Source organism: Xenopus laevis, chromosome 8S, assembly GCF_017654675.1.
Source record: "Xenopus laevis strain J_2021 chromosome 8S, Xenopus_laevis_v10.1, whole genome shotgun sequence".
In the NCBI taxonomy this organism is placed as follows: domain Eukaryota; kingdom Metazoa; phylum Chordata; class Amphibia; order Anura; family Pipidae; genus Xenopus; species Xenopus laevis.
In genome coordinates this window covers 45,749,119-45,773,328 of record NC_054386.1, presented here as the reverse complement: position 1 = coordinate 45,773,328, position 24,210 = coordinate 45,749,119, and the positions used below count along the sequence as shown (strand labels likewise).

The 24,210-nt window shown below is 41.8% G+C and overlaps 1 protein-coding gene across 2 annotated transcripts in view; it reads left to right on the top strand.

Moving 5' to 3' along the window:
* The window catches only part of LOC108700042 (astrotactin-2), an 882,685-nt gene that overhangs the window by 520,306 nt on the left and 338,169 nt on the right, over nucleotides 1-24,210 (top strand). For both annotated transcript variants that reach the window (XM_041574753.1, XM_041574754.1), the window contains one exon: nucleotides 13,322-13,472. In XM_041574753.1, the coding sequence (XP_041430687.1) occupies nucleotides 13,322-13,472 (151 nt within the window). The remainder of the gene's footprint in view (nucleotides 1-13,321; nucleotides 13,473-24,210) is intronic.

The following is a 24,210-nucleotide window of genomic DNA, read 5'->3' as shown; positions in this document are numbered from 1 at the left end:
CCGGAAGTTCGCGAACGTCGCGCGACGTTCGCCATTTTGGGTTCGCCATTGTTGGCGCTTTTTTTTTGCCCTCTCACCCCAGACCAGCAGGTACATGGCAGCCAATCAGGAAGCTCTCCCCTGGACCACTCCCCTTCCCTATAAAAACCGAAGCCCTGCAGCGTTTTTTCACTCTGCCTGTGTGTGCTGAAGAGATAGTGTAGGGAGAGAGCTGCTGCCTGTTAGTGATTTCAGGGACAGTTGAAAGTTTGCTGGCTAGTAATCGTTTTGATACTGCTCTGTTATTGGAGGGACAGAAGTCTGCAGGGGTTTGAGGGACATTTAAGCTTAGGTAGCTTTGCTGGCTAGTAATCTACCTTCTACTGCAGTGCTCTGTATGTAGCTGCAGTGGGCAGCTGTCCTGCTTCTGATCTCATCTGCTGACTGCTGCAATAACAGTAGTCCTTGTAAGGACTGCTTTTATTTATTTTTTTGTTGTTTTACTACTACTACTACTACTACTACTACTATAAGAGCCCAGTGCTATTAGTCTAGCAGTGTTGGGGAGTGGGACTGGTGTGCTAATCTGCTGCTCCTAGTAGTTCAGCAGCACCAACTTTAATTTTTTTTTTTAATATTCATTTTTTTTTATTTTACTTTTTTTTATTTTACTACCGCTGTAGTAGTGTATAAGTTGACCTTTTAGGCATTATTTGCCCTGTAGGCATTATTTGCACACTGTTTTCTTCAACCCGCCATCGAGCTGTGTGACCTTGTTCACATTCTGTCTAAATATCCATAATATTACCGTCTCCAGAAAAAACACCGGAGTCACTTTTTTCAAGCAGCCATAATATATTTTACGTAATCCGTATCCACCGCTGTAGTAGTGTATACGTTGGCCTTGTAGGCATTATTTGCACACTGTTTTCTTCAACCCGCCATCGAGCTGTGTGACCTTGTTCCCATTCTGTCTAAATATCCATAATATTACCGTCTCCAGAAAAAACACCGGAGTCACTTTTTTCAAGCAGCATTCATATATTTTACGTAATCCGTATCCACCGCTGTAGTAGTGTATACGTTGGCCTTGTAGGCATTATTTGCACACTGTTTTCTTCAACCCGCCATCGAGCTGTGTGACCTTGTTCCCATTCTGTCTAAATATCCATAATATTACCGTCTCCAGAAAAAACACCGGAGTCACTTTTTTCAAGCAGCATTCATATATTTTACGTAATCCGTATCCACCGCTGTAGTAGTGTATACGTTGGCCTTGTAGGCATTATTTGCACACTGTTTTCTTCAACCCGCCATCGAGCTGTGTGACCTTGTTCCCATTCTGTCTAAATATCCATAATATTACCGTCTCCAGAAAAAACACCGGAGTCACTTTTTTCAAGCAGCATTCATATATTTTACGTAATCCGTATCCACCGCTGTAGTAGTGTATACGTTGGCCTTGTAGGCATTATTTGCACAGTGTTTTCTTCAACCCGCCATCGAGCTGTGTGAGCTTGTTCACATTTTGTCTAAATATTGATAATATTATCGTCTCTAGAAAAACCACTTGAGTTACTTTTTTTCAAGCAGCATTCATATATTTTACGTAATCCGTATCCACCGCTGTAGTAGTGTATACGTTGACCTTGTAGGCATTATTTGCACACTGTTTTCTTCAACCCGCCATCGAGCTGTGTGAGCTTGTTCACATTTTGTCTAAATATTGATAATATTATCGTCTCTAGAAAAACCACTTGAGTTACTTTTTTTCAAGCAGCATTCATATATTTTACGTAATCCGTATCCACCGCTGTAGTAGTGTATACGTTGACCTTGTAGGCATTATTTGCACACTGTTTTCTTCAACCCGCCATCGAGCTGTGTGACCTTGTTCACATTTTGTCTAAATATTGATAATATTATCGTCTCTAGAAAAACCACTTGAGTTACTTTTTTTCAAGCAGCATTCATATATTTTACGTAATCCGTATCCACCGCTGTAGTAGTGTATACGTTGACTTTGTAGGCATTATTTGCACAGTGTTTTCTTCAACCCGCCATCTAGCTGTGTGTATTATCGTTTCCAGAAAAACCAACTGAGTTTTTGTTGTTGTTGTTGTTTTTTTAAAAATAATGCCAGGCAAAGGCAGGCCGCCACGCAGAGGCCGTGCTAGGGGCCGTGCTGCTATGCAATCCTGTGGCCCTAGCAAATTTCCCAGTTTTAAAAAGCCAATGACCCTGAACTCCCAAAATGCTGAAGAGGTAGTTGACTGGCTTACACAGCACACCCCATCCTCTACCGTTTCTAACTTTACCACAACATCCTCCTCATCCTCCACTGCTATGGCCACCCCACGTAACACTTCCTCCACCACCGGTGCCCCTTCTTCACTGGGGTCAGAGGAGTTATTTTCCAATGAGTTTCTTGAACTGAGTAATGCGCAACCATTATTGCCAGAAGAAGATGAAGGAGATGAGGACCTTACACCAGATTTAATTCTGGCAGAGAACACGATAGAGATGGACATAATGAGTGATGAGGAGGAGGTCCCCGCTGCTGCTTCCTTCTGTGATGTGTCAGAAGAAATTGATGCATCTGAGGAGAATGATGATGAGGAGATTGATGTTTTGTGGGTGCCTAGTAGAAGAGAGCAAGAGGAGGGTAGTTCAGATGGAGAGACGGAGAGTCAGAGAGGCAGTAGGAGAATAAGACTTAGAAGAAGCAGGGAGGACAGCCCGCAGGGATCAGCAGGGCAACAACATGTATCGGCACCTGTGTTCAGCCGGCCAACGCACCCGCCATTGCCGCCAATACCGCCAACTCCGCCAACTTCTACTGTTACCGCCAGATCGCACACTTCCAAAAAGTCAGCAGTGTGGGATTTTTTTAATGTGTGTGCCTCTGACAAAAGCATTGTAATTTGCAATGAGTGCAGTCAGAAACTGAGCCTTGGTAAGCCCAACAGCCACATAGGTACAACTTCTATGCGAAGGCACATGAGCGGCAAGCACAAAGCACTTTGGGAGCAACACCTCAAAGGCAACAGGCAAACTAAAAGCCACACTCCTTCTGGTCCAGCATCTTACTGCTCTACCTCTGCTCTCCTTGACCCGTCTGAACCACCCTCCACTCCGCCTTCCACCTTGACCACCTGTTCCCATTCCCAGTCATCTGCCACCAGCCAAGTTTCTGTGAAGGCCATGTTTGAGCGTAAGAAGCCAATGTCTGACTGTCACCCCCTTGCCCGGCGTCTGACAGCTGGCTTGTCTGCACTCTTAGCCCGCCAGCTTTTACCATACCAGCTGGTGGACTCTGAGGCCTTCCGCAAATTTGTAGCAATTGGGACACCGCAGTGGAAGGTACCCAGCCGCAATTTTTTTTCTAAAAAGGGAATACCACACCTGTACCAACATGTGCAGAGCCAAGTTACCGCATCTCTGTCACTTAGTGTTGGGCCAAAGGTCCATATGACTACTGACGCATGGTCCTCCAAGCATGGTCAGGGCAGGTATGTCACCTACACTGCCCACTGGGTGAACTTGGTAATGGCTGGGAAGCAGGGAATGGGTAGCTCAACAACAACAGTGGAGTTGGTGTCACCGCCACGGATTGCACGCGGTTCTGCCACCACCTCTACTCCTCCATCGCTCTCTACCTCGTCTTCTTCTTCTTCTTACTCTGCTGCTGGGTCCTCCTTCTCCTCCTCCACACCTGTGCACCCCCAGCTCCCCCTAGGCTATTCGACGTGCCAGGTACGCCGTTGTCACGCTGTCTTGGGGATGACGTGCCTGGAAAGCAAAAACCATACCGGATCTGTACTCCTGTCATCTCTGCAGTCACAGGCCGATCGGTGGCTGACCCCACACCAACTGCAGATCGGAAAAGTGGTGTGTGACAATGGAAGCAATCTGTTGGCAGCGTTGAGACTAGGCAATTTAACACATGTGCCCTGCATGGCACATGTGTTAAATTTAATAGTCCAACGTTTTGTCTCCAAGTACCCAGGATTCCAGGACGTTCTCACCCAGTCCAGAAAGGTGTCGGCCCATTTCAGACGTTCCTACACAGCCATGGCACGCCTTGCTGACATTCAGCAGCGCTACAACATGCCAGTCAGGCGTTTGATTTCTGACAGCCAGACTCGCTGGAATTCAACGCTCCTTATGTTGGAACGTCTGCTGCAACAACAAAGGGCCGTCAACGAGTACCTTTTTGAACTGGGTGGTAGGACTGGATCTGCACAGCTGGGGATTTTTTTCCCCCGTTACTGGGTGCTTATGCGCGATGCCTGCAGGCTCATGCGACCTTTTGAAGAGGTGACAAATATGGTCAGTCGCACCGAAGGCACCATCAGCGACCTAATACCCTTCGCTTTCTTCCTGGAGCGTGCCGTGCGACGAGTGACAGATGAGGCTGTAGACCAGCGTGACGAGGAGCTGGAAGCGCGCGATTTCTGGTCGGAATCACCAGAACGAACCCAGGCACCTGCTGCAACGCAGGGAGAGGTGCCAGAAGTGGAGTCAGAGGAGGAAGGTGGCTTTGTGGAGGAGGAGGAGGAGGACCAACAGGAGCAGGCTTCCCAGGGGGCTAGTGGTGACCTTTTGGGGACCCCTGGTCTTGTACGTGGCTGGGGGGAGGAGACCGTGGATGATGCAGTCCTTGATAATGAGGAAGCGGAGATGGATAGCTCTGCATCCAACCTTGTGAGAATGGGGTCTTTCATGCTGTCATGCCTGTTGAAGGACCCCCGTATCAAGAGGCTTAAGGAGAAGGACCTGTACTGGGTCGCAACGCTACTAGACCCTCGGTACAAGCATAAAGTGTCAGAAATGTTACCAACATACCACAAGTCCGAAAAGATGCGGCATTTACAAACCAGCCTGCAAAACATGTTGTACAATGCTTTTAAGGGTGATGTCACTTCAGGAACTCATCAACATTCCAGGGGCAGAGGTGCCAGTAATCCTGCCACGAGCACACCTGCAAGGACAAAGCCCTTTGGCCAGTCTGTAACGTCAGACATGCAAATGTTTTTCTGTCCAAGGCAGCGCCACAACCCTTCTGGATCCACCCTCAAAGAACGCCTCGACCGGCAGGTAGCGGACTACCTGGCATTAACTGCAGATATCGACACTCTGAGGAGCGATGAACCCCTGGACTACTGGGTGCGCAGGCTTGATCTGTGGCCAGAGCTGTCACAATTTGCCATGAACCTCTTGTCTTGCCCAGCCTCAAGTGTGCTCTCAGAAAGGACCTTCAGTGCAGCAGGAGGGATTGTAACTGAGAAGAGAACTCGCCTAGGTCACAAAAGTGTCGATTACCTGACCTTTATTAAAATGAATGAGGGGTGGATCTCGGAGGGTTACTGCACGCCGGAAGACTTGTTCTGACTTCTATGCAGCTGTCCTTCTCTTCAAGCCTCATGACTCCACACACAGCTGTCCTTTAGCGTCCTCCTCCTCCCTCCGCCACCGTTACAAACTAGGGTGCAAACCCTACTGGTTTAATTTTTTCTGGCCTCTGTGCTTCAGTGGCTGCAACCAAAAAAACTGGGCAAACAATGTCTACAAGGTCAACGTATGGCAAAAAATGACTATTTTCAGCATTTATATGGCATATTTTTTCTGGCAACTGTGCTTCAGTGGCTGCGTCCAAAAAAATGCATATTTTCTGCATTTATATGGCATAATTTTTCTGGCAACTGTGCTTCAGTGGCTGCGACCAAAAAAATGCATATTTTCTGCATTTATATGGCATAATTTTTCTGGCCTCTGTGCTTCAGTGGCTGCAACCAAAAAAATTTATATTTTCAGCATTTATATGGCATAATTTTTCTGGCCTCTGTGCTTCAGTGGCTGCAACCAAAAAAATTTATATTTTCAGCATTTATATGGCATAATTTTTCTGGCAACTGTGCTTCAGTGGCTGCGACCAAAAAAATTACTATTTTCAGCATTTATATGGCATATTTTTTCTGGCCTCTGTGCTTCAGTGGCTGCGGCCAAAAAAACTGGGCAAACAATGCCTACAAGGTCAACGACGTTGACCTTGTAGGCATTGTTTGCCCAGTTTTTTTGGCCGCAGCCACTGAAGCACAGAGGCCAGAAAAAATATGCCATATAAATGCTGAAAATAGTAATTTTTTGCCATACGTTGACTCAACGTATATGGCAAAAAATGACTATTTTCAGCATTTATATGGCATATTTTTTCTGGCAACTGTGCTTCAGTGGCTGCGACCAAAAAAATGCATATTTTCTGCATTTATATGGCATAATTTTTCTGGCCTCTGTGCTTCAGTGGCTGCAACCAAAAAAATTTATATTTTCAGCATTTATATGGCATAATTTTTCTGGCAACTGTGCTTCAGTGGCTGCGACCAAAAAAATGCATATTTTCTGCATTTATATGGCATAATTTTTCTGGCCTCTGTGCTTCAGTGGCTGCAACCAAAAAATTTATATTTTCAGCATTTATATGGCATAATTTTTCTGGCAACTGTGCTTCAGTGGCTGCGTCCAAAAAAACTGGGCAAACAATGTCTACAAGGTCAACGTATGGCGAAAAATTACTATTTTCAGCATTTATATGGCATATTTTTTCTGGCAACTGTGCTTCAGTGGCTGCGTCCAAAAAAACTGGGCAAACAATGCCTACAAGGTCAACGTATGGCAGTTGTTTAAAGAGAACAGTAGATTACTAGCCAGCAAAGCTACCTAAGCTAAAATGTCCCTCAAATCCCTGCAGACTTCTGTCCCTCCAATACAGAGCAGTATCAAGCAGATTACTAGCCAGCAAGCTTACTATCATCTGTCCCTGAAATCACTAACAGCTCTCCCCCTACACTATCTCTTCCAAGCACACACAGGCAGATTTTTCAGATACATTTTTGCCCTTGATCCCCCTCTGGCATGCCACTGTCCAGGTCGTTGCACCCTTTAAACAACTTTAAAATCATTTTTCTGGCCAGAAATGTCTTTTCTAGATGTTAAAGTTCGCCTTCCCATTGAAGTCTATGGGTTCGCGAACCGTTCGCGAACCGCTCGCATTTTTGCGCAAGTTCGCGAATATGTTCGCGAACTTTTTTTCCGATGTTCGCTACATCCCTAGCCGTCACCTCTGGATTTACTTTATTAGTTATATTTGGACTGGCACCCAGGTAATTATACATTTCATGGTGTGTGCTCCACGAACGGAATAAACCCATTTTTCTCTTCACAAAAGACCTATGAGTGCGGATTTCTTTGCTCTATAGATTTTGATATACGTTCCAGCACCTAGGCATTTCCATTGTTTTCTGAGTGCACCTATTGAGTAGCTTGTTTATATATATATATATATATATATATATATATATATATATATATATATATATATATATATATATATATATATATATATATATATATATATATATATATATACTTATTCTTCACTCCATAATACAAAGTCTATATTACGCCGGGAGGTAAGAGCGCTGGAGGATCTCCAGGTGCGTCTTACACCAAGCGCAGATCAGATTATCTTCCAAATGTCAATTTGACATCTGCCATTGACTTCTACATGAATTTGGCAGGTCTGAGTTGGAATACTTTTTTATTCTGACTTTCTAACTTTTAACTGTTAGAGTTTAATAAATCACGAAAAAAAATCATTTTTTTCCTCCGAAAAAATTGTTTTTCCCTTTAAAGGTCCGACCAGAAAAAAAACTGATTTAATAAATAACCCCTTTTGTCTACTTAAAATTATTTTAAACATTTAAAGGTGGATCACTGTTAACTTTTAGTATGTTACAGAATGGCCAATTTTAAGCAGCATTTCAATTGGTTTTCATTATTTGTTTTTAAATTATTTGCCTTCTTCTTCTGACTCTTTGCAGTTTTCAAATGGGGGAACTGACCCTATCTAAAAATGTTCTATAAGGCTAAAATTCATGTTTGCTGGGGTAATTTGGACCCTAGCAAACAGATTGCTAAAACTGTAAACTGGAGATCTGCTCCATTAAAACCCAAATAACTATAAAAAAACCCCACAAGAAATAAAGAAATGAAAACCAACTGCAAATTGTTTCAGAACATCATTCTATCATACATCATAATAAAAGTTAACTTAGAGATGGACAACCCCTTTAAATAAACCCAGTAGGATTGTTTTGCCTTTAATAAGGATGAATTATATCTTAATTTGGATTATTTGATTAAAATGTAGTCTATGGACAACCTATCACAATTCTGAGCTTTCTGGATAACTGGTTTTTGGATAACAGATCCCATACCTGTATATGTAGTGAAGATATTAGTATGGATATTAAGACTGTTTACTCGGGTATATTGTACAGACAATCAATGCACTGCAGAAAGACTGCTATTGTGACAAACTAATTTAAATCTGGTTTCTATGAAAAAATATTAAATGTTAGCAAGTCAAAATATTGTGAATTTGCTAAAATGTTTTTAAAATGTTTTATGTGTATGGCAAATTGACTTTGGAGGCAGAGAACACCCTTGTAAAACTGAGCAATGGGCCAAGTCCACATTACAAATCTGATCCCATTAACATTAATTTATTTATCAAGCTGTATAAGATGATGAATTGTGTAACTGTGGAAAAAGTTTTGTAAAACGCATAATTATAAAGGGGTGTATTTTTCCTTATGCTTGGTTTATGACCTCCATCCCAATCATGGCAACCAACCCTTAAAGAAGATGTTCACCCATATATTAAGTTTCAGCATGATTTAGAGAGTGATATTAGGTTTTTACATGATTTAGTTTTTATATGGCAACTCTCCAGTTTGCAATTTCAGCAATCTGGTTGCCAGGGTCCAAATTACCATAGCAACCATGTACTGATTGAAATGAGAAACTGGAATATGAATAGGAGAGAGTCTGAATAGAAAGACCCCATTGTTTTTTAGATGGGGTTAGTGACCCCCATTGGAAAACCTGAAAGAGTCAGAAGAAGAAGGCGAATAATTGAAAAACTAAAAGAAAAGAAAAGAATGAAGACCAATTGAAAAGTTGCTTAGAATAAGACATTCTATAACATACTAAATTTAAACTTAAAGGTAAACCACCACTTTAAAAATTTGTCACTCTTTACTGCTGCACTGTTGGAGTGATATCACCACCTCTCACTCCCTCCAGCAGTCCACCAGCAGAACAATAAGAAGGTAACCAGAGGGAAGGTAACAGCTCCATGGTAGATTTAAAAACAGCACTCAATAGAAAAATCCATGTCCCACTGAGACACCTTCAGTTATATTGTGTAGGAGAAACAATTGCCTGCCTGAAAGCAGTTCCATCCTGAAGTGCTGGCTCTTTATGAAAGTACATGACCAGGCAAAATAACCTAAGATGGCTGCCTACACACTTATATTACAATAAAAATTTTTACATGGTAGAGTGAATTATTTTTTGTGTAAACAGTGTAGTTTAGAAATAAAAACCACATCATGAAAATAATGATAGAAGTATTATATTGTATAGGGTACCTTATCAAATCTGCAACTCATAACCATGTTTGTCACATCATTTGGAGTTAATTAATTTCCAAATGTCATCCTCTTTGATAATTGACTAATTATTGATCAATTGATAATTGACTTGGTTAATTACAGTAGTGCCAATGCTCACCTAAAGTTTACCAATTACAAGAATGTTGATAGTAAGTGGTATTACCTGTTTTCTTGACTTGGATTTTTGTTGCACAAATTCTTAAAAGCTTGTTATTTTAGCTTGGGTCAGGTTTACAGGCAATTCACTGCTTTTGACATTAATTATCCAACATAAATTCATTATTCTTGGCCATTCTCCTTATTTTACTTTTTGAAAGGCCTAGATTTTGGCGTTTGTTCATTAAACGTGCTATAGCTTTGGCTAAGTGATTCATTCAGTGGATTCACAGTTATTTTGAATATTATTAGTGATGGGGGAATTTGCGCCGTTTCGCGAATTTCGCGTGAAATTGCACCGGCGCCCGTTTTTGATGCCGGCACGCATTTTTTTGACGCCGGCGCCCGTTTTTGACGTGAATTTATTCGCTGGGGGCGAATCGCGTAAATTCGCCGTCAATTCGCGCCTGGCGAATAAGTTCGCCCATCACTAAATATTATGCAAATCTGCAGAATGTTCTGAATATTAATGAAAAACGAAACACCCCTACAGCTAAAAGTCTCCATTCAACTCCACTGACCCCCTTCCCTGCTTCCTCCCCATATAGCGTTCAACAAGAATATTGCAGGGGAGCTCAGGGGCGCCATCTTAACTTACTTTGGTATCTTCTGGATCCTCTTTTTGTTTTCAGTAATTTTGGGAGCTTTCCAGCTCCAAAAACACTTTCCAAATATTAAGATGGAACCCTCTTTGTTTCTATTGGAATGGATGCCCTTGTGTCTCTCCCTGAATCAGTTGTACTGGCTGATAATTTAGTTAGCTTCAAGAAAGGTGGCTTTTTTGCAAGATTGTTGAAAATAGCTCTTGGTACCAAGTTGATCCAGGGACTGGTCCAATTGCTATCTTGGAGTCAGGAAAGAAGTTGCCCCCTCTGAGGCTTCAGATGTGGGGTTTTGCCTTTCTCTGGATCAACTAGCAATTAGGCAGGTGCAATATAGATATAGAAGGTTGAGCTTAAAGGAATTGTTCAGTATAAAAATAAAAACTGCGTAAATAGGCTGTGCAAAATAAATATATTTATATTTAATAAATTATATTTTTAATATAGTTACTTAAATGTAATCTACAAAGGCTGGAGTGACTGGATGTCTATAATAGCCAGAACATTACTTCCTGCTTTACAGCTCTCTTATTGGTTACCAGGCAGTAACAAATCAGTGAGTTGAGGGGAGACCACATGGGTCATAACTGTTTGAATCTGAGCTGCATGCTAAGGATCAATTGCAAACTCACTGAACAGTTATGTCCCATGTGGCCACCTTAGTCGCTGACTAACTCAGCGTTAGAGAGCTGCAAAGCAGTAAGTTGCGTTCTGTTCTGTTATATTAGATATCCGCTCACTCCAGCCTTTGTAGTTTACATTTTTGCCTAACTAACTTTATTAGAAACATTTAGGCAGTTTATGAAAGTTTGAACATATTTCTGTTTTTTTTTTAGTTATTACAGTTTTGCTGCTGGAGGTGAATTGCCTATTAAGTGTAAATCTAACTTTTTCTAAGGGACCTCCTTATCTAAATTGTTACATTTACTTATTTGCTTATCTCAAAATTGTTACAAAGTATTTTATTTGCACCTGGTGGCTGTTCTGGGCTCTCTGCCAAAAGCCAATTAAATTAGAAACGTTCTTTCTTTTTCTGGCTGTTCAATGCAGGGAAAGTCAGGACTTTCCAGTACTGTGGGTTGAGCTGTCAAAAGCAGGACTGTCCCGCTGAAAATGGGACAGTTGGGAGGTATGATTTTGTGTTGGCTTATACTGTCACCAGTTCTGATATTTTGCACAACCCTGATTAAATCCAGGAAAAAACACTTATTTATATTGTTGATGATAGATTTAATTACTTAAAACTATTAATTAATAATTGAGCTACATCATCAGTGAGAATATAAAATGCTGAATGAAATTTCTCAGGCTCCTTTACTAAATTCCAGCGCCTGTAGCCACAGACTTATGAGTTAGTTTCTATCAGTGACACACTTTCAATCATGCTATAACCATCTCTGATAGCCTGCTTTCTGCTTCTCTAAATGCTGACATTTAAACACTTCCCTATTTCCTTTCCCAGCGTGTTAATATTTTAATATATGAAATGGCTCAGTCGGGGCCAGGCAGGCTGACTGCTTTGTATGAGATGATCTCAGGGGAGCTCTGCAGCCAGAAGCCCTGATTACTTGTAACAGGAAAGAGACTGTGTGTGTCAGCCTCTTACTGATGGATTCTTGTTTCTTGCACAGCCCTAATTAATACGTCCCTGAGCCGCACACAGAGCTGCAGTCTCTGTCTGCTTGTGTTCTACTTTCACTGTTGTTATGCTCTTCTTTGTGTCTGGCTAAACTTGTGACAGTAGCAATATTCACAGACTGCAGCTAATATTCTGGGTTTTTTTATGCAACTTAAGTATTAACCCTTATATTAAAATGAAAGTTATTGATGTAACAAGTCCTTATTATGCAGTTTACATCCAATTTTGACAAATCTTCAACTAGCAGACTGGTAGATTCGTTGGCTTCTTATAAAACTGTGATTTAGTGCAGTAGTGGTAGATATATTGTAATTTCCAGTGGGGCTGGGAGTGATATATCTCTGTACAATGCTGTGTAGTATGTTGGTAATTAATGGATGAACAAACATCCCATATTGCTTAGGGGCAAAATGGCTTATGAACTAGGAGCCATCTGGAAACAGATTGTATTTATGTGCCTCTTCCTACATACATAGCACTGCCTTAAAACCAAAAAAAGGAGATGTTTCAGTATTGGAACAAGTAGAGACATGGTCCCTGTGACCAACTAGGGATAGTACAGATACAGTCTAATAATTCAGATCCATATATAAACTTGCAGTTAGGCTGTTTTGATCTTAGTGCAAGCTATTGGAACATGGCTTCTGAGGGGGGGGGACATGGAAAGTAGCAAAGCAAAAGAACCATCAGGCTTTAAATGGGGTCTTTTGCCTTCCTCTGGATAAACTAGCAGTTAAGCAGTGAAGGTATTTTTATTAATCATACCTCGTTTATATAAAGCAAAACTCATAGAAAAGGCTATTCAAATAAGCAAGGTTATTTATTAGACAAAGACAAACAAGACACGAGTTTTGCCTAGGAAGTTGTCACAATCACACCACAGCATAGTACTTAAGTGTGACAGGAGAACTTCCCAAAGACACTACTCTTACAACAAGTTTTTATACCTTTTTACAAAGTATTTACCACAAGAGCAAAGGGTACATGGAAATACCATACATGGTTAAAAGCCCTCCTCCTATATTAGAAGGCACATAAGCTTGCTATAGTAAATATTGCAATACCTGTTACACCATTTTATTTTTCCCTAATTCCAACATACACAAACCATAAAATATATGTCTTCTAGTTTGAGGCAAAATGGGTGTTTGTAGTTCTGAAGCAACACTTCTGTATCCTAACTGTTGTTTGACTTCTGTCTGCAGAGTATTGACCTTTAAAGTAACTGGTGCAGTGTAATATGGGAAACCAAAGGCAAATGGAGTAAGATTGCACAGTAAGGGGTAGTTTGGTTCTAGTCCTATCTTATATTGATTTGAGTTCTATATTAGGGGTACTAGAACCTACTGTATTTACCTGCAATGTTCTGCATTTCTAAAATATGTGAATTGTTTTAACAGTTATTAATCTTCTTATTTCAACAGAGAAAATGCCCTTTTGGCCACTCACTTTGAAACTGTTGATGATCTCCTATCATCCTTTGGGCCAGTTCGAGACTGCTCACTTGGCAATGGTGGCTGCTCACGCAACTTCAAGTGTGTCTCGCAGCGCAAAATTGACTCCACAGGGTGTGTGGTAGGTGTTATATTTCACTTTTTGTACTTGTGATGAAATTTGCAGCCACTGCTTTTTCTTACAGCTTGTTCAATTGAATTCTGTGGTTAAGTGAGAGTACCTTCAAATATTTCAAAAAGTATATTTTGTTTTAATTTTGCATAATCCAAGAAACCCAATATAATTAATTTGCCAGTGAAGTGCAAACTCTCTCTTTTTATTTTCAACCTTGATCTGAGTGTTGGCACCTTCACTCGCAAGAAATACTTGGGGGCAAATCTACTAAAGGGCGAAGTGACTAACACTGGTGAAAATTCGCCAGCGTGATGTCATTTCAGTACTTTGCCAATTTACTAACGGGTGCAGGCGTAATTTCGATAGCGAAAGAGTATGACGCTGGCACTCATTCGCACTCAATCGCCAGGTGAAGTTGCGCTCTCGTAAATGGACGTAACTGTGCAAATTCACTAAGATGCGGATTTTACTGAACTTGCACCAGACTTACCTTCGCCACCTCAGACCAGGCAAAGTGCAATAGAGTAGGACTTCCTCAAATAATTTTTTTAAGTCACAAAAAACGCTGTGGTCTTTTCCTTTTTTCAGGGTGATAGGCTGCAAAAGAGTGTAAATTTTATTTGGGGTAACCTGCTTCCACGTTACATTTCTACTGCTCAGAGCAGCAGTCTGGTTTAGCTCCGCCCCTTCCTTCTGTGAGACCATCGCTTCCTGCTCCTAACCTGTGTGAGGAATGAAAGAATCAGAGTAGAGAATCATGTCCTGATGAAGCAGCTTCTTTCCCAGGACAGATGAGTGTGAGTCTGTTGTGTTAAGCTTATAGTGTATGTGTGTGTGTCTGTGTGTAAAATAAACTGTTAGTGTTAATGTGTGTAAGGGCAACTGTGTGTAAAAAGACTGTGTGTGGGGGTTATAGAGACTATAATGAACCTATGTATAGCTGTGTAACTACATTCATTATTCAATCTTATAGGTACAGGTTAGAGTCCTGCAGCGGGTTGGGTACATGCGGGAACCTACAGGTTACACGCAAAAACCTGTAGTACCCTGCGGGTTGCAGGTAGACATTTCGGGAGTGGGTATAAATGCAAGACAAACTTGCCTTTTTGGACTGTTTGATATGCATCCAATGTAGAAGATTTAAGAGAATAGCACTGACTGACGAGTGCCGACCGTCTAGAGCACGGGTCCCCAACCTTTTTTACCCGTGAGCCACATTCAAATGTAAAAAGAGTTGGGGAGCAACACAAGCAACACAAGTCCCTTTGGGTGCCAAATAAGGGCTACCATTGGCTATTTGGTAGCCTCTATGGGAACTGGCAGCCTACAGGAGACTGTATTTGGCACTATACTTAGTTTTTATGCAATTAAAATTTGCTTCCAATCCTGGAATTTAAAAATAAGCACCTGCTTTGAGGACACTGAGAGCAACATCCAAGTGGTTGGAGAGCAACATGTTGCTCACGAGCTACTGGTTGGGGATCACTGGTCTAGAGAGATCTGCACCACCAGGGCAGGAAGCATTGTGGAAAGGATGAGAGGTGCGGTTCATCTACTCACAGAACCTCTACATGCTATGCATTCAAGCCACCCAACCCACTCATATGGATCAATATCTGTTGTTTGATTCCCACCATCCACTGGAAAACGAACTGGGTGTCATTAGAACACTGCACCAAAGAGTCCAAAGACAAAGAGCAAAAACATCTAAGAGGAGCTTTGAAAGTGTGTGGCTACCCAAACTGGGCCTTTGTCAAAACAGCAGCAACAGGAACACCAATAGAAATAACCGCCCAGAGACACATAATATGCGAAACATAGTCATCCCATATGTAGCTGGAGTGTCAGAGAAACAAATTTTCAACAAACACCACGTCCCTGTGTTTTTCAAATCTAGCAACACACTGAGACAAAAACTGGTACACGCAAAGGATCCAACACCAAAAGAAAAGAAAAACAAAGCAATGTGGTATACGGAGTCCAGTATAGCGAGGAGAGCACAGATCTATACATGGGGGAGACAAAACAACTGCTCTCCAAGCGAATGGCTCAGCATAGGAGGGCGAACTCTCCAGGACAAAACTCAGACAAGGGACACTCCTTTGAAGATAGCAAAGTCCAAATCTTGGATAAAGAAGACTGCTGGATTGAACGAGGCGCGAAAGAGGCGATTCATGTCAAGGTGGAGAAACCATCCCTGAACAGAGGCGGGGTGCATGACACATTGGATAATCCTATCACAGTAACTACACAGAATCAACACCTCTGTGAATTTCTTCAGATGTCAATGTGCCATTGTGATTGGATTAGTGGAAGAGTTTATATGATGAGAATTTCCCACACCAGTCAGTTGAACTGAAGAAGCTGCTCGGATGTGTAGTGAAACGTCTTTATTGATTACTCAGCAAGTCCAGTTGTTTTTAGATTTACCTATACTAGATATACCATGCCCTGGATGAATGAAAATCTTTATAGTCTAATAATGTAAACATAGTTGGCAAATTTCATCTGGTTGAGGCCTACTTCTTCTAATTCTAATTATGTTGTTTCTAATACTGCCACATGGTTGGCAAATTTCTTCTGGTTGGGGTCTGTCAAGGCTCCTACTCATTTTATTTCTAATACTGTCGCGTAGTTGGCTAATTTCTTCTGGTTGAGGCCTGCCTCATCTAATTCTAATAATGTTGATTCCAATACTGCTGCTGCTGTTGCTACTATTACTGCCACATAGTTGGCAAATTTCATCTGGTTGAGGCCTACCTCTTCTAATTCTAATTCTAAAAATGTTGCTTCTAATACTGCCACATTGTTGGCAAAGTCTTTTGGTTGAGGCCTACTTCTTCTAATTCTAATAATGTTGCTTCTAATAATACTGCTGGTTGGCAAATTTGTTCTGGTTGCGGTCTGTCAAGGCCCCTAATAATTTTACTAATACTGCTGCATAGTTGGCTAATTCCTTCTGGTTGAGGGCTACCTCTTCTAATTCTAATAATTTTGCTTTTAATACTGCCAAATGGTTGGCAAATTTCTTCTCGTTGGGGTCTGTCAAGGCTTCTAATAATTTTACTTCCAATACTGCCACGTAGTTGGCTAATTCCTTTTGCTTGAGGCCTACCTCTTCTAATTCTAATAATGTCGCTTTCAATGCTGCTACTATTGCTGTTGCTACTACTGCCACATAGTTGGCAAATTTCTTCTGGTTGAGGCCTACCTCTTGTAATTCTAATTTTAATTCTAATAATGTTGCTTCTAATACTACCACATGGTTGGCAAATTTCTTCTGGTTAGGGGCCGGCCAAGGCTCCTAATAATTTTACTTCTAATACTGCCACATGGTTGGCAAATTTCTTCTGGTTGAGGTCTGTCAAGGCTTCTAATCATTTTATTCTATTACTGCTGTGTTCTAATACTGCCACGTAGTTGGCTAATTTATTCTGCTTGAGGCCCACCTCATCTAATTCTAATAATGTTGATTCGAATACTGCTGCTGTTGCTACTACTGCCACATAGTTGACAAATTTCTTCTGGTTGAGGCCTACCTCTTCTTATTCTAATTCTAGTAATATTGCTTCCAATACTGTCACATGGTTGACAAATTTCTTCTGGTTGGGGTCTGTCAAGGCTCCTAATCATTTTACTTCTATCACTGCTGCATTGTTGGCAAATAATTTTCAGATTTGGGCCGATCAAGGCTAATAATAATGTTGCTTCTACTACTGCAGCATGGTTGGCAATTGTAGTTACACTATTATAACCCAAACTCCTGCTAAGTGCTGCCTCTAAGTGAGATGTCTAGTACACAAATGAGGTCTCTGAAAAGAGTGCTGCCAAAAGTCCTGCTGCCTCTGTCATGCAAAAAAAAAGTCAACCAAAAAAAGCATAGGAGTGGAAAACTTTTCCAGTGACACGATGCCAGGTCCTGGAATGCTGACTGAGGAGCAGCTTAGCTACTTCGTTTGATAACTGCAGAGGGAGGCGTATGATAACCCCCCCCCCCCCTCAGGGGCAATTCTGTCCATTTTGCCACCTGAGATGGCCTTCATTTTGCCGCCCCCACTCACCTTTTTAACACCGGAGGGGGTCGGGAGTGGTCCACGTCGCACTGGAGGGGGTCGGGGGCAGTCCATGGCGCTAGTGCAGAGAGCGCAATTGCGTTCTCTGCACTAGAAGAGCCAAATTTCCAGGTTGAAAAATGGAAATTTGGCTCTTTTTGCCACCAGGGGGGTGCTGCCACCTGAGGTGAGTGTCTCAACTCACCTCATTGGTGGAGCGCCCCTGGGACCCCCAGGATACAGTCCCTGTGCTGAAATATTTTGAAGAGGTTGTGGCGCAGGCTGTGGAGGCATTTTAACGTCCGTCTGAGGCTGCGTTTCGTCCAGCGGATCTGGAGCGATCACACAGATCTTGTGAATCAGCTATGGGCAGAAGTAGAAGGTAGATTTATTAAAACAGAATAAATAGATTTCTCTTCTTAACTATAATAAAGCCACTTGATTCCTATTTATTTTGCAAAAGTGTGTTTAATAGAATAAACAGTAACCTAAACTGTCATATAACTGCAGAGAACCAGTAAATCAAATGGAGATTATTTGATACAAAAAAAAAAAATCTTAATGGTATTACCCCGCCCCCATACCTGCCATCCTTATAGATGTTGATGTTCCTGTAGTTATATGACACTTCATCCTGTATAATTCGAACTGTACAAATGCAAGTGCTGTATTATTATGAAATTTGAATTATGAAATTCTTTCATTGCCAGCTGAATGGATCCAACAAAATGATCCATAGACTCTAATTTAGTTTAGTCAAATTGCATTGCAGGATGAAAAAATACAGATGCGCGTCAAAAGTCAGTTTTGCGAAAAAATTATTTTGACGCATGACAAAATCGGCGTTTGCGGCAAATCAGTTTCAAGAATTTCTCTACGTTTTTTGAAATTTTCGATAAATTTGCAAATTTTTCGGCAAAATGCCACAGCTTTGATCATCACTACTTGGGTGTATTGCCATGCAGAATTGGCCTACAGAATTGTTTGTATTTAAAATGTTTCACATGAACATTTGCCTGGTGGAAGTCTTGCCATCTTGAGTGCCTGCTTAATAGTTCGTCGGTTATTTAAAACCCCTTATCATGTTTTAAAAATAATGTGAATTCAGCATGGATAAAAGACCTTGGCAACAATGGTTTGTTAATTCCTGCGGAGGCTGAGAATACTTTACAAAGAGACCTATTCATGTACTCTATAACAGCGATCCCCAACCAGTTTCCAGCAAAATAACTTTTCTGCAGACTGTGTATGGGGGGGGTGATGTGTGGTCGCATTTCAGGCTTACCAATAAAAGACCAAACAGTATTTTGGTCCTTGTTGCGATCCATTGCCCAGTGGTTGGACATCCCTGCCCTATAATACAGTGGCACTTAGTAGCCGAGGTTCTGTTTTCCCCAAAATATATGTCAACAGTTTCCAGGATTTATATACAGGTATTTATGTACATCCCTGCTCTATAATACAGTGACACTTAGTAGCTGAGGTTCTGTTTTCCCTAAAATATTAGGATTTATATATTTATGATTTTTATATTTATGATTTATATATTTATGTAGAGCTGTTCATTTTTTTGTACAGCACATTTGCAGCGCCGGATTCGCTGGGCGGGCGCCCCTAGGCCGTGCGCTCTGCGCGGTCCTAGCGCCTGCCCGCACTACCACACAATGGCGCAAAACCGCCAGCGTGCGAGCGCCGAAGCACTGGGGAGCACAGGCGGCTGGGTGGCATGCAGCCCCCAAAAATGTGCCGCCCTAGGCCCGGGTCTATGTGGCCTCACCACAAATCCAGGCCTGCACATATGTAGACAACTGGCAGCCTGATCTGATACACCAAACATCTTACATTGATATTGTGAAACGCTTCTTGACACCTGCCTATGTAATATCTCATTGTCATTATTTTACTTAGCCCTACCTTGCTTTCATAGCAGAATCCCCCTGTGCCCCCAGTAGTTACAGCATGTCACTGCAGGCTTATACTCTCTCTGAAACAATTCTGTAAGGGCCTTGTTTTGTACACAGTGCATTGCATTCTTGCTGAAACAGGGTAGACCTTTACTAAACTATTGGCAAAAATAAGAAGGCTGGAAAAGTTTTCACTTAAACCAGGGGCCATACCTCAAAGCATTAAAAATAGTCCCATTATTGCTCATCCACCAATCAGTTACGCTGTTAGATGATGAAGTGTAAATCCAATGATGGCAACTTTTTCCTCACCCCAGCTAAAACTTAAAATTGCTTATGGTGATGTTAGACATGTTTTCAGCTTTTTAGCCATTAATCATGAAAACAACAAAACAAATAGTATTTGAGCCGATATTGCTTCCAGTGGCTGTTTGAACGTCATACTGGGGAAAAGCAACTTTTACTCACTACATGCTTAAGTTCTCAGTGGCCCTATATGTGAGTTTGTGGGAATTTACCTACAGTTAACTGGATAGCTCTGGAAGTGCAGAGACTGATCTGCAAGGTGGCATCCTAGCATGTTGCCACACTGAAATTCACTGAGCTCTTTGGTGTGAACGATATTATTGGCAATTTATGTTGCTAAAATTGTATAAGCAATCAGTGTGTATTCAGCAGCACTCACAAACAACAAGCTGAATATATAATTTTTTCATATAGATGTGAGTTTTCTACCTCTCAGGCCTCTCTTACTATCTGGCAGATACAGAGGGACCATTCAGCCCCTCTCCCCAATCATTCTGTCTTCTACTCCCCCTTCTGCTCTCCCATGCTTTTTCACCTTTCCCTTTTTTATGTTACTGCCTTCCCTAGGCCCTTTCATCAAATCTACAAGCTCCTTCACTCCTGTTCTCACCCATTCTTCCGTACTCTCTCTTATCCATTTCTCTTAACTTTTTTTTTGTTTCTGCTCCAGTGCCAGCTTTTTGTTACTTTCACACGCCACTGCTTTTTTTTCATTCCCTTTCTGCTGGTGTCCACTTTTTTCCCCTTTCCCCTTCCCCTTCCCCATTTAGTCTTTCATTCTACTCCACTTTCACATTACCTCTTCACTATTCTCATCCATCTTTAATTTTTCTTGATACGCACACACACATATATATGTATTTTTAATCATCCAAGAAGGTAGCCACACTCACAGGACTTATAGTGGACAAAAAATGCTTTATTGCAGGTGAAGACAAACTGACGTCTCAGTTGAGAGATTCCTTGTCAAAACATAGATTTTAACTTTCTTTGTACTACACACTATAACTTATAGCAACTGACTTTCTCTACAAGATTGCATACAACTCTTCTTCCGTATGAACAGTAAAAGACTTATCAAATCATTTATGAGAGTTGCGTATCACAGACAAGCTGAAAGTATTCAAAGTGTACTTTTATTGATTTGTCCACTGTTTTCACAACTATCTCCAGGCAGGGGGATTAAGGTAAAATTGTTTTATTCACTATCTAGAAATGTTACAATATTAACAATCGCTAATTGAAGACTTCCTCTCAAAGTAGGAGAGACTCAATAATGATACGATTGTTTCACAAAGTTTTTAGTAGGTACTCATGTTTTAATTCACAAGGTTTATTGGAGGTACATATTGTTTATGTGTTTTTTATTTCTTGCAATGTATATTGTTTGTTTTTTTTCTTGCTTTTCTTTTTCTTTTTTCGTCACATCCTGGGGTGTCACTCGGCTTTCACGCCATATCTTGTATTTAGTTTGATGTTTGTACTTCTGGGTCACTTTGAAAAAGGCTGGTGTATCAGCCGAAAAGTCAGTTTTTCTTCACCTGCAATAAAGCATTTTTTGTCCACTATAAGTCCTGCGAGTGCGGCTACCTTCTTGGATGATTCATACGATTTGTGGAATTGCACCCAGGCAGAAAAGACAACTTTTTCGTGAGTGCCATTATATCAATCACCATATATATATAAAGGGGAAATATACCTGCTGTCCAGGACCCACCCCCGGAGTCCTGTACATATCCCCCCCCTGCCTCAATCCGGAGGTGGAGGCAAACTAGGTCCCTAATCAATGTACCCGGGATAGTGCATCTGCATTTTGGTATAGCTTTCCAGGTCTGTGTTCTACACTAAAACTGAAATCCTGGAGGGCTAAGAACCAACGTGTCACCCTTGCATTGGCCTCTCTATTCTTTCTCATCCAAGTCAAGGGTGCATGGTCTGAGACCAAATGAAATTATCTTCCCAGAAGGTAATAGCGCAAGGAGTCCAGGGCCCACTTTATGGCTAGGCACTCCCTTTCGACTACTGCATAATTTTTCTCTGCAGGAGTCAACTTCCTACTGAGGAAAGCTATCGGGTGTTCTTCCCCATTGATATCCTGTGAAAGTACCGCCCCAAGGCCAACATCGGAGGCTTCTGTCTGTACTATAAACTCTCGACTAAAGTCAGGGGCTACCAAAATGGGGTGTTGGCACAATGCAGACTTAAGTTCTTTAAAAGCCTGTTCTGCATTGTCGTTCCACTTAATCATCACAGACTTCCTGCCCTGAGTCAAGTCTGTTAAAGGGGCAGCCAAGGTAGCAAAATTGGGCACAAACCGTCTGTAGTAGCCCACTATGCCCAAGAAGGCTCTTACTTGTCTCTTAGTCAGTGGCTGTGGCAATTCGAAATTGCCTCTACTTTATTGAATTGGGGTTTTACCATTCCCCTGCCTACAATGTACCCTAAGTATCGGGCTTCCTCCATCCCTAGGGCACATTTCTCTGGATTTACTGTGAATCCACCTTTTTTGAAAGAGTCTAGCACTGCCTGGTCTTTTGGCAGATGGGATTCCCAATCAGTGCTGAAAATTACAATGTCATCTAAGTAGACTGAGGTGTACTTAAAATGAGGGTGCAATAATTTGTCCATTGCCCTTTGAAAAGTAGCTGGGGCAGTCTGTAGCCCAAAAGGCATCCTTTTGTACTGAAAATGCCCCTCTGGGGTAGAAAAGGCAGTTTTTTCCCTTGCCTCTTGGGTTAGAGGTATTTGTCAATACCCTTTAGTAAGATCAAGGACCTGGCTGGTCCTAACCTCTCAATGAGTTTGTCAACCCGAGGCATAGGGTAGGCATCGAATTTGGATACTTCATTCAACTTCCTGTAATCATTACAAAACCGTATAGTCCCATTGGGCTTGGGGACTAGTACAATTGGACTTGACCACTCACTCTGTGACTCCTCTATGACACCAAGTTGTAACATTTTCATTACTTCCTCTGAAACTGCCTGTCTGCGAGCTTCAGGAATGTGATAAGGTTTTACACACACCTTCACATTGGGTTCAGTAATTATATCATGCTCTATGACATTGGTAAGCCCAGGTATCTCAGAAAAAAACATCTTTGTTCCTCTGCAAAAACTCCTTAACATGTTGAGTCTGAAACCTTGATAGGGAAGAAGCTACTTTTATAGTATTTACCTTATTTTGTCTTTCAAAGCTCGCAGTAGCCCCAGCAGACACTGCTTCCTTATCTCTCCAGGGCTTTAGCAAATTAACATGGTAGATCTGGTAGGGTTTTCTTTTCCCTGGTTGGTGCACCCTGTAATCTACCTCCCCTACCTTTGCAACAACTTCAAAAGGTCCTTGCCACTTAGATAGGAACTTACTCTCTACTGTAGGGATGAGTACAGCCACTCTGTCCCCTACCTGGAAATGTCTTATTTTGGCTGACCGATTATACACCCTACTTGGGTTTCTTGGGCCTTCTGGAGATGCTCTTTCACCATTGGCATTACATTAGCAATTCTCTCCTGCATTTGGGCAATGTGCTCTACAACACTTCTATATGGGGTGGTCTCACTCTCCCATGTTTCTTTTACCAAACCAAGTAACCCCCGAGGTCGACGCCCATACACCAATTCAAAGGGCGAGAATCCCATAAAAGATTGGGGTACTTCTCGAATGGCAAAAAGCAAAGCTGGAAGCAGGCAATCCCAGTCCTTCCCATCCTTATGTACTACCATCTTTAGCATTGTTTTCAGGGTTTTATTAAACCTCTCAACCAGGCCATCTGTTTGTGGGTGATAGACAGAGGTCTGTTTAATTTGAAATAGCTTCAATAAGTCGGCCATGACCTTCGACATAAAGGGTGTGCCTTGGTCAGTAAGGACCTCTTTGGGAAAACCTGTCCTTGTAAACATATGAAATAGTTTGCGAGCAATGCTTTTGGATGAGGAATTCCATAAAGGAATAGCCTCAGGGTACCGGGTACCATAATGAAGTATAACCAAAATTTATTGGTGTCCTCGAGCGGACTTCACCAAAGGACCTATCAGGTCCATAGCAATTCGCTCAAATGGCACTTCAATAATGGGGAGTGGTACTAAAGGACTTCTAAAGTGGGGGCCAGGGGCAGTCAACTGGCATGTGGGGCAGGAGGCGCAATATCTTTTTACCTCTGCCTTCAATCCAGGCCAGAAGAACCGATCAGCTATACGTGCCTCTGTTTTCTCAGCCCCCAAATGCCCCCCTAGTATATCATTATGGGCTAAGCCCAGTACCATCCTTCTGAATGGCTGGGGAACTAGTAACTGCTCAACCACCTAATTTCGGACCTGAGTGACACGGTACAGGAGGTCACCATTAACTGCAAAATGTGGAAATTGCTTATCAAGCTCAGGCTCTCGTGGGACCCCATTTACCACCACTACTTGTTCTCTGGCATGTACCAAAGTAGGATCTTGCATCTGGGCAGTACTAAATGCTCCCCTAGAAACATCTAGG